Below are 11,386 nucleotides of genomic sequence, written 5' to 3' on the forward strand. Positions count from 1 at the left end.
AAATTATCCCAAATCAATCACCTCCCCCCCCCCCCCCCCCCTACCCAACCACACACACACACACTTACACACAAAAACCCCCAACAAACTAACTAAAAATAGAAACATAAATACAAGTCGAAAACATGCGCGTTTACACGTGATGTTGAGAAGCGGAAATAATGTTTTTATTATTGTCTCAAAATAAATCGGAAACGCATGCAGTCCGTCGCTCATTGCGTGACTCTGAAGAAGTATGAATGTACCTGTCAACAGAATTAATTTTTGGCGTGTTTTGCAATACCGATATTTCATAATCAGGACATGAGCCGAGTTGGGGAGGGGGGGGGGGAGAGAATAGAGAGATTGGGGGGGGGGGGGGGGGAAGCAAATTACTTACTGGCGTGGTATAAGATGTTTTTACATTTGTAATCAGTGCTTTGGTGCTTGATGTTTGACATTATTCATATCTAATTAATTTTCTACGTGTGTTTTTTTGTTTTGCTTTTGTTGAATCTGTGACATGTTTGAATTAATAGAAAATAAAAAAAAATAAAAAATTCCCTTTATATATCCCATTAGGGAAATTTGTCTCTAGGGTCTATTCCAAGGGAAGACTGGAATAACCCAGGCCTTCAGCCACAGTGCAGCGCCGCAAATTGAGCCAAGGCGATGTGACTTGCTTAAGGCCTTACAGCGCAGCGGCGGGTGATCAAACTCGGTACCTTTCGGGTACGAAGTAAAGACCGTACCGCTGAGCCGCGCTGCCCCGTGAGGCTAAGGATATTAAGACGTGTGGGTGAAACAATTGAGCTTTATTGAGCTTTATATAGCGCAATATCCACTAAATGTGCTCAAAGCGCTTTACAAGGGGTCCCTGGTCAACAGCAACATTTAACATGTAGGACGGGACATGACGCCTGTTAGGCGCTATTACATTTTTTCGGACAAAGACAACGCTGTTAACGGCCAGGTACTCATTTTACACCTGAGTACGGTGAGAGAATGTGAGTAAAGAGCCTTTTCCAAGGACTCAACTATGCGCCGAGGCTCGAAACCCAGGACCTTCCGATTCGAAAGCGAGTGCCATACCACTAGACCACATAGCCGCACAGTGCAGGGCAAAGAAAGATAATCCCCCAAAAAAACCCAGCCTGCCTAGGCTGAGGATCGAACCTCAAAGCAAAATAGTTCAACCAACTAGACCATAAATCTGTTGCTATGTGGTCTAGTGGAATGAATGACACTCGCTTTTGGATCGGAAGGTCCAGGGTTCGACTCCCGCTCTGAACGGCGCATAGTTGAGAACTTGCAAGAGGCCCTTGACTCACCATACTCAAGGGTAAAATGAGTACCTGACCCTTAACAACATTGGTTCTGTCTTTTTAAAAACCCAAAACAATTGTGTTATTGCCTATCAGGCGTCATGTCTTGTCCTGCATGTATAATGTTTCTGATGGCGATTGACTCGTTGTGAATCGCCTTTAGCACGTTTAGTGGATATTAATCGATATAAAAGCTCATTTTATAAAAAATCATGTTTTCTTTCATTCATCCTGCCAGATTGTCTATCAAGATGACGACGATAACCAATAGAAGACTCAACTGTGCCGTATTCCTGGCAGCTTTGGTTATATGTGGTGAGTACATTTTATGTAAGGCCACAGTGGAAGCCGCTTAAACGAAACACGACTAAATAATAAAAAAAAGATCAAAAGATCGAAAACAATTCGAGTTTTCTTCTTTCTTTTTGTCTTTCCTATTATAAACATGGGAGTCTGGATTGCTCAATTGGGGGTAGAGCGCTCGCGTCACACGCAAAGGGACCGAGATCGGTCCCGGGTGCAGTCGAGATGTTTTTCTCCCCCCCCCCCCCCCACCTTCCCCCGTCCACCCAGCAGTGAATGGGTAGCTGAGTCTGTTAGATTTGGCGGAAAGTACTTTGCGAGAGATTAGCGTCCTATCCAAAGGATAGCAAGCAAATACTATCGTCTGTTTCGTGCTATAGAAACCGGGATAAACTTTTTTGGCTCCATGGGCCCAATGGCTCTGGAGGACTTCTCTATTGTAAACACTGTCAATACTCCTTAATAATAAGGATTAATATTTCAAGATTGATAATGGATGGCAAAATAAAAAAAAAACAGTAACAAAGTCCTGAGTGACGTCATCTTCGTTCTATCTAAAAACAAAAACAAGCAAAAGTCCCAGAAGCGCCTATTGGAGTACTTGGAAAAGGCTCTTTATTCACATTCTCTCACCGTACTCATGTGTAAAATGAGTACCTACCTGGCCGTTAAGAGCGTATTTTTTTTCTGTCGGAAAAAAATCATGATATCGCCTGACATGTTCAGTCCTGCTCGTTAAGTGTTGCTTTTGGCTAGGGACCTCTTGCAAAGCGCTTTGAGCACGTTTATTGGATAATGCTCTATATAAATACTCACGTTTTTATTTCGTTATATGTGACCGACCGCGTCAGAATGGTATTATGTAGGAGTGAAGCGGATGCCAAAAGGAAAAAAAAAGGGAATATGTGTTGGACGTTACTTTTTTGGATGGCAATGTTGTGAGTTTCTTAGCCAAGCGCATTGTATCTATAACTTTCAGGTTACACATAGTTTTGTGTGTTTGTACGTTACTGATCCGGATGGCAATGTTATGAGTTCCTTACCCAAGCTCACAGTATTCATTGTTTTCGTTACTTTAAATTAAGTTCATTTTCTTCAATTAAACATAAAAACGTAGCCCAAGTCATATGTTTGACTATACATTCTATTTTTAACATCTTAATCCACCCGATCAGTGGTAAACAATTTCCAAGACAGGTGTCTCAGAAGAATATCAAGAATAAGATGGCAACAGCATATTACATCAGAGAAAGTGATGAACTTGGCAGGAACGGAGAAGGTCAGTGCAATGGTAAAGAGGAAGAGATGGAACTGGATTGGCCATGTCTTGAGAAAGGAAAATGGGTTTGATTGTGTTATAGCGTGGGATAGACACCAAGAGGAAAGAGGAGAAAAGAGCGCCCAAAAACAACATGGCGGAGAATGGGTAGAGAGAAACAAATGATGTCGGTATATAGGTATATACACTTGGCAGCGAGCAATAACTAAAGCAAGGGACCGGAACAAATGGGAATACTAATGTCCTAAAACAATTAACGATTTGTTTAAGATGAAATAAAAAGAAAGATGAAATTTAATTAAATGAGATGAATAGTGATTGTGGCAGTTACAAATAGAAATGTGAATATATTACGTATCTTATGATGATATAACATCAGGTTTGTAATGTTACGTTTCCAGGCAGTTGAAAGGGATGGACTATTTATTCCTCCGACGGCGGGCTCAGGTTTGTAAAGTTCCACTTCCAGGCAGTTGGGAAGGGATCAATTATTTATTTCTTCGACAGCGGGCTCAGGTTTGATCCTTCATGTGTTGAAGATTGCACTGTCAAAGGTAAAAGCTCCGGCGTCTTGATGGTGGAGATAAAATATCCACAAAGTACCAAAAGATAAAAATCTTCAAATATATCAATGTATGAGGAATGGAGCGGCTGGCCGTCTAGCATAGATTGTAGAGAGAAGTGAGTGTAGAATGTTAGACCTATCAGCTTTTATAATAAGTGGCTACGTGACAGAATGTAGAACGAAAAGTATTCACTAATTAGAAATTAATTCGAGGGAAGGCTATTAAAGGAAAGATGATCTAATAGTAGAAAGTAAAGTTTTTCTAAGCCAACCGAAATATAACTGGAGTGAGATGAATTCAGTTCTTATTAAAATAAAAATTTAATAAGATAATAGTGAACAATCTTTACTGTGACATGGGGGGGGGGGGTGAACAGTTTAGGCCTTTTGTGCCTCCTGGTGCAGAGTGAATTAATGTTAAGGTTAAGGCAATCCACCCGATATAATACCTTTTGGAGACCCTGGGTCAAATATGTTTTTATACCCCCCGCAACGGTTAAAAATACAAAAGAAAAAACAAACAAACAATATAGGCTACGTAGTGAAATGCATTAAACATGGTAAATCCGTGGAAATACTTTATTTATACATTTTTTTAAACCGTTCGTATTACTTTAAGATTTTTCCCCATCATCATTTTATCCCCTTTGTTTTTATATCCCATTTTTTTCTCTCTCAAATAACAACAGTTGCATTTCCAAGAGTCGAGGGCGTCCCAGTGCCTGACAGGGCCAATTTACCAGCAGAAAGTCAAGATGATGGGAAGACTGTTACGCCCATAGCTCCCACGAACACGAAAACTGAAATGCCACCACTGCAAGGGAATAATACAGGAGTCGACGGTAAAAGTGGCGTCACCGATGCAGAGACCTCTGAGACACCTGCAGCCACTGATAAACTTGATAATGGTGGCAATACTTCAGCAACAAACAAACCTGCAGTCACCGATAAACTTGGTAATAGTGACAACTCTACAGCAACCAACACAGTTGGAGACAGTGACAAACCTGCTTCGACCTCCCAACCTGGTAACAGTGACAAACCTGCCTCATCCTCCCAACCTGGTGACAGTAACAAACCTGCCTCAACCTCCCAACCCGGTGACAGTGGAAAACCTAATACAACCTCTAAACCCGGAGACAGTAACAAAGCTGCAGCGACCTCCCAACCCGGTGAAAGTGGCAAACCTAATACAACCTCTAAATCCGGAGACAGTGACAAAGCTACAGCGACCTCCCAACCCGATGTAAGTGACAAAGCTAATACAACCTCTAAACCCGGAGAGAGTGACAAACCTGCAGCGACCTCCCAACCCGGTGACAGTGGCAAACCTAATACAACCTCTAAACCCGGAGACAGTGACAAAGCTTCAACGACCTCCCAACCCGGTGACAGTGGCAAACCTAATACAACCTCTAAACCCGGAGACAGTGACAAAGCTACAGCGACCTCCCAACCCGGTGTAAGTGACAAACCTAATACAACCTCTAAACCCGGAGACAGTGACAAAGCTGCAGTGACCTCCCAACCCGGTGACAGTGACAAATCTAATACAACCTCTAAACCCGGAGACACTGACAAAGCTGCAGCGACCTCCCAACCCGGTGACAGTGACAAACATAATACAACCTCTAAACCCGGAGACAGTGACAAAGCTGCAGCGACCTCCAAACCTGGTGAAAGTAGCAAAACCGCAGAGACCGACAAACCCGCAACAACCTCCATATCCGCTAACAGTAAAATACCTGCAGCGACATCTAAACCCTCTGACAGTAATAAAACTTCAACAACCTCCAAACCCGACGGCAATGATAAATCTGGGGAAACCAGCACATCAGGAAACCAGGACAAATCTGGCGAAGGCGCCCAAGATACAAAACCCCCAACCAAACCAACGGAAGCAGCAAATACAATTAAAACCGACGACCCTTCCTCGGAGAACGATCAGAAACAGCCCAAGGGAAGCAAGGAGTCGGACTCTGGCGGTCTTTCAACTGGTTCAGCCGCTGCCATTGGCTTTCTGGTCATCGTCTGTGTTGTTGGTCTAATCCTAGGAATCGTCGTCTTTTACCGAAGGTAAATAAACGTAAAACGCATGGTAGCAGGGGGAATTAAGGTATTATAATTGTGCAAATAGGTGATGAAAGCATGAAAATTGGCACACAGGTACCTTATACCACCAAGAACACAATATGATAGAGAAGCATTCTGACATTTTACAAAAAAAGTTGGTTTTAAAGTATTTTATATTTTACTATATAAACATTAGTAAATTCAGGGGGAATAATCGAGGAAATTCTATTCGCCCTCTTACTGATTAGTACTGAACATATTAATTATGTTGCGAAATTACCATATTTTCTCTCGTATTTTTTTGTTGTATATCAACCATAGACATATTCCCTATCTTATAGCTTTCATTTTGAAAGATTTAGGTTTGTTTGTTTTCAACGGGGCATATGTTAACAGCGTCAAATAGGGCGAAATTAAATATTATTTGAAAATGAATAAAATCATGAAAATTATATTACACAGTACATTTTCCACGGCCAACTCCATATTCATGTGGCTTTACAATGAAAAAAAAACCCTGTGAGCTTTTATATAGCGCATTATCCACCAAACTGTTCAAAGCACTTTACAATGATTCCCGGACGGGGTAAGCCTTCAAGCTAATGCTAACTACCTTGAGACCTGATATTGACTGTTTAAAGTCAAGAGTTCAGCCTGACCAAAGTTGCTTGGCTTTTATTTGTTTGGCTTTTCCTTATAGTCCTTTATAATCAAATTACATTTTCAACCTACCTAATTGTTTATGATATGACATCCTCTACATCGACATAAGTCTGTGCATGGTAATGGTAAGCGGGCTCGCAAACATTTGCATCGGGACGTGCATCCTTTCTTGCAGCCACATTTGACAAGTTGTTGGCACACTTTGGATACTTCCGGCTGTGATGACCAGTATGGTAAGAGCTTTCCTCCGTCCATTTTCCAGCCCCATTCCAGAGGTGATGGTAGTACAGGATCTTTTTCTGTTGCAGAGCTCAAACATAGCCAGCTTGATATGCCACCCGTTTAATGTGTTGCTGAAATGCACTTCTTGTGGGGAGGAAGTCTCTCTATTGCACGACCTTTTTGGCAAAATAAATATTTTCTTGCTGCATTAACACCTGTGCAATCCAATGCTTTGTCGTACATAGTGACAGTAAAGGTCTCGAGCTGGGTGACGTGATGATCCGTAATGATGTTTGGTTTCCTTTGTTTGCTTGTTCTTCCAACAACGGAAGCATTGTATTGATGAATTTCGGCATATTATGAGACAAAGAGCGTTCAGAATGAAATCCAGCCCATGTTTTTACATCCTGTTCCAAGTAATTTGATGAAATATGTTGTAGCCAGTCCGTTTCTTCTGTCATATAAGGGTCATTTGTCATGTTTAAAATAATGTTCGATGGAGCAGTGTTTTTGCAGGTATATTTGCTTTAACTCCAAATGCAATTTCTTGGGCGACCTTTAGAAAATCCGACAAAATATTGCTGTCTGTGTGAATGACGTCAGAAGTATTCATATTCAACTTTTCTCGATCAACACCGGACTCATCATTTATAGGTTGCTGAAACATGGAGATACTTGTTCCGTGGACAGAGTTTTTGTGAGTTGTTGAACTTGGGTTATAGTCAATGTTATCAACAGCAGCAACAGTAAAAAGTTCTTTCTTCAGATTGATTGGGCAAAGAATTCCTTCCTCTTCGAATCTATTTTCAGCTGCTGATGCGATATCCGATGACAATGACAACATACGTTTATATGAGGAACACAACCCTAGCGAAAATAATGTGTCAATTATTTTCTTTGATCTTGTATGTGTGTATTTTAAAAAAAATACTTACATACAACGGTAATGCGTCTCTTTGATCTGCGATGGTCTTTTTTGAAAAGTCGACCCGGTTTTATTTTTATTTTTGGTATTTGACACAATAAGTTGTGATATAGATAGGCTTTCTTGATGCCTGGAATCTGACTTTTCTGAAGGAGACGATCTAACCAAAATCATTTTGATTAATGTCAACAGGGAGTTGGGCACTGCGCCTTCTTGACTTCCAATCCCGATGTCCCATTGCGGGCATTTGCGAATGATGTCTTGTCGGATAGTTTTTGCTGCACGCCACAAAGACATTGCATTATCCTCTGCTTGTTCCTTTTGATTCTTTACTAATAACGCAGCAACTTTGCTATCGTGTGCTACATATGTATTTCCAGAAGAATAGAATTCTATGCTTGGAAAGACTCTCATAAGCCGCTCTTTGAACCGGGTGGGGTGTGCATAGTTATTTCCACAGCCTCTAGTTGTGCACTCACTTTTAAACTTCTTAATAAGTTTTGAAAACTAGTGGGTTGCATTATGGTTCTTTTATACATAAGACACGACTGCTGCGAAAGCGAAACTTTCATCAGGACCTGAATGTTTTCCCTTCATATGATTAGTCTTCGATTTTCTACCCTTATTCATGTATTTGATGTGGCAGAGTTTATGGTAGTGTGCCTCTTTCGCTACTAAATCACCACCATCGATGTAGCTGATCATTGTAATATCTTTTATCAAAGTTGCTGTAGCAAGTATCTTATCTTCCATTCCCTTCGTCATTACAGCATGGAGCCTTCCTGGCCGCTTATTTTGACATATAAAACACTTTGTCCTGTTTGATTTCAACTTCTCCTCTGATTTTTGACATGGTTCCTGATACTTCTTCTGGGTGTTGTTTCAATTGGCAATTCGATACTCAAAGATGGATCTTGAAAATCAAAATCAGATATTTTAATGTTCGCTTCTAGTCTAAATTCAAGCTTTTCTTCTTTGTTTTGCTTGTCTTGGGGGCTTTTAATTGCATTAGAGTTATATTTCACTCGACAAGACCGATACCATTTTGCATTGTTCGATTTCAATTCTTCAAGAGTTCCATTAAGATTGTGTTTTGACATTGCTATCAGATAACGAATTGTATTGATTTAGATTTTCTAGAAAGGTTAAATATCCTTGGTCCTTGTTTGGAAGTTTAATTTAGCTGGACAAATCAATTTGGCAAATCAAACACTTTTTCCAGTCATTTGAACCAATAATTTTTGCCATCGTGCATGAAAACAGCCAAACGAACAATGTTCAATATTAGGTACTATCTATATGTTTGCATACATATGTTTACTTAATTTATCACTAATGGGGTTCTTCTATGTCCAACTTTTTGGCGGTTCTATGACCTAAACGACGTTAACACAATTCTATCAACTAGTCATTCACCTAAGGCACAATCTGTTTTGTTAGCATGTGCATATATACGATTTGCATATCTCATGGTGAGAAAATACATTTCTCGTTGTGTGTGATTTTCATAGGTAAAGCCATAATTAATACAGTACTTTACATACAATGATCAATGCCAAAAACACGGTGGTGGTGGTGGTGGTGGTGGTGGTGGAGGGAGTGAGAGAGAAAGAGATAGAGAAAGAAAGAGAGAGAGAGAGAGAGAGAGAGAGAGAGAGAGAGAGAGAGAGAGAAAGATAGAGAAAGAGAGAAATAGAGAGAGAGAGAGAGAGAGAGAGAGAGAGAGAGAGAGAGAGAGAGAGAGCGCGAGAGAGAACATCTCCACCATTACATTTCAATCAATGAAATAATTCTATGTAACTGTGTATAGTAATATGATTATATCAATACCAATTCATGCTAACAAAGACTTATAAAATGAGTCAACACCGGTTTACGTTTTATGTTTCCCTTCAAACACCACGGCCAGTCCCAATATTGGCCCATTCTAAAAATAACTTTTTGGAAACTGTCAGCCTATTTGGGTAATTTCCACCGACCCGCACCCCTCCACCCTGCTTCTACCTTCGCGCCGCTTCGTGTTTGGGACGCCATGATAAATATTGTTGCCGATTAAAAAATATCAACTTTTATTTACTTAATTTCTTGGCTCACAGACATCGCTGGAAGTGCTTCTCTATCACATTTTGTAGCCCTTGACGTGCTTTACAATCCCTGAAAGTTTCATGCTTTCATCATTCGTTTGCCTAATTGAGCTATTTTTTGCCCTTAATTCCCTCTGCTATGGCGGCTATGTGGTCTTGTGGCATGACGCTCGCTTTCGGATCGGAAGGTCCTGGGTTCGAGCCTCACTCGGCGCATAGTTGAGTCCTTGGAGAAGGCTCTTTACTCACATTCTCTCACCGTACTCAGGTGTAAAATTAGTACCTGGCCGTTAACAGCGATGTCTCTGTCCGAAAAAAATTGTAATATCGCCTAACAGGCGTCATGTCCGTCCTACATGTTAAATGTTGCTGTTGAACAGGGACCCCTTGTAAAGCTCTTTGAGCACATTTAGTGGATATTGCGCAATATATAAGCTCAATGGCTTTAATTTAACATTTTTGTGGTGGCCTGAGAAAAGATGCCATAATATGGTTACTTGCTTTGTTGTTTTTGTATAATAGTATAGATGGTTAAAACCGAATCTCTGTATCTCTGTGTGGCTATGTGGCTACTAGTATGGCACTCCACTTCGGATCGGAATGTCCTGGATTCATGTCCCGAGCGGCGCATAGTTGAGTCCTTGGAAAAGGCTCTTCACTCACATTCTCTCACCGTACTCGGGTGTAAAATGAGTACCTGACTGTTAACAGCGTTGTCTCTGTCCGAAAAAAATTGTGATATCGTCTAACAGGCGTCATGTCTCGTGCTTCATGTTAAATAATAAATAAATTCCCTTTTTTCATCCCAAAGAGAAAATTTGTGTCTAGGGCCTATTCCAAGGGATGACTGGAATAACCCAGGCGTAAGCCGCAGAGCAGCGGCGCAAAGTGAGCTAGGGAAGGATACCTGTTCACAGCCAAAAAGTGAGGCGGATAGTCGAACTCGTTACCTTTTGGGTACAAAGCGTACCTGGCCCTTAACAGCGTTGTCTCTGTAGGAAAAAAGTGTAATATGTAACGTGCTACCATTAGACCACAGAGGCTCCCGATGTAATGGTAGCACGTCTGACCGTTAATCAGAAGGTATGAGGTTCGTTTCCCAGTCGAGGTGGACGGATTTTTTTCGGATGGTTCTTTTTCTTGTATTTTTCTTTCTATCCTTGTCCGGCATCTTTCATACACACCACATAACAAGTGGTTCTATTCGATAGGGACCCTTTGTAAAGTACTTCTAACACGTTTAGTGGATATTTCGTTATATAGGGAATGAGATAAGCGGAAGAGTAGCGTCCCTTGATTGGACGTCACCTGCGGAGAAGTTATTAGAGAGAGAACGTCAATATAGTTTTGCGCATGCGTCTAACGTCCTCGCTTCCGGTGAAAGCGACATGAGACACTTCACCGAAAGCGAGGACGAGAGAGACGCATGCGCAAAACCATATTGACGTTCTCTCTGTAAGGTGACGTCCAATGAAGGGACGCTGCTCTTCCACTAATCTCATTCCCTATTGGAAGCACACGTTCGTTATTTTTAAACACCTTTTTTATTATTATTACAATCGCTTTCATTTTCCAGGAGCAACATGACCAGTCGAAGTCTGAAGGCCTTCCTAACGGGCGGAGTCCGCTACAAGACGTACACCAACGCCACCTACAAAGACGACGAGGTAGCCGTTGAGCGGGACGCGGGCCAGTTATAATCCCTGCATGCCTAGTAACTCAACAGTATATGCCTTCTAATTAGCTGTATGTTAGCTTCTAACTATTGCCCTAATATTAATCTATTAATGATGTTATTTTAATTAATTAATTAATTAATATATTTATATCATCAGTAATTTATTTATTTATTTATTTATTTTCATTCAGTTATTTATTTATTTATTTATTTTTGCATATTTACTTATTTGTTTGCTTATTTATTTATTTAATAATAATTTCTTTTACTCATTTAAATGTTTTATCTTT

At 40.7% G+C, this 11,386-nt stretch overlaps 1 protein-coding gene across 1 annotated transcript; it reads left to right on the top strand.

Moving 5' to 3' along the window:
- The first annotated feature begins 1,545 nt into the window (after positions 1–1,545).
- Positions 1,546–11,157, top strand: LOC144973485 (uncharacterized). Its single transcript, XM_078915966.1, has 3 exons — positions 1,546–1,619; positions 4,141–5,527; positions 10,995–11,157. Exons 1-3 carry the CDS (start codon positions 1,556–1,558, stop codon positions 11,116–11,118), a joined length of 1,575 nt encoding a protein of 524 aa, XP_078772092.1. The 5' UTR covers positions 1,546–1,555; the 3' UTR covers positions 11,119–11,157.
- The last annotated feature ends 229 nt before the right edge of the window (positions 11,158–11,386 follow it).

This window comes from Berghia stephanieae, chromosome 5, assembly GCF_034508935.2.
Source record: "Berghia stephanieae isolate SIO BIC M18660-M18661 chromosome 5, UCSD_Bste_1.3, whole genome shotgun sequence".
Classification (NCBI taxonomy): domain Eukaryota; kingdom Metazoa; phylum Mollusca; class Gastropoda; order Nudibranchia; family Aeolidiidae; genus Berghia; species Berghia stephanieae.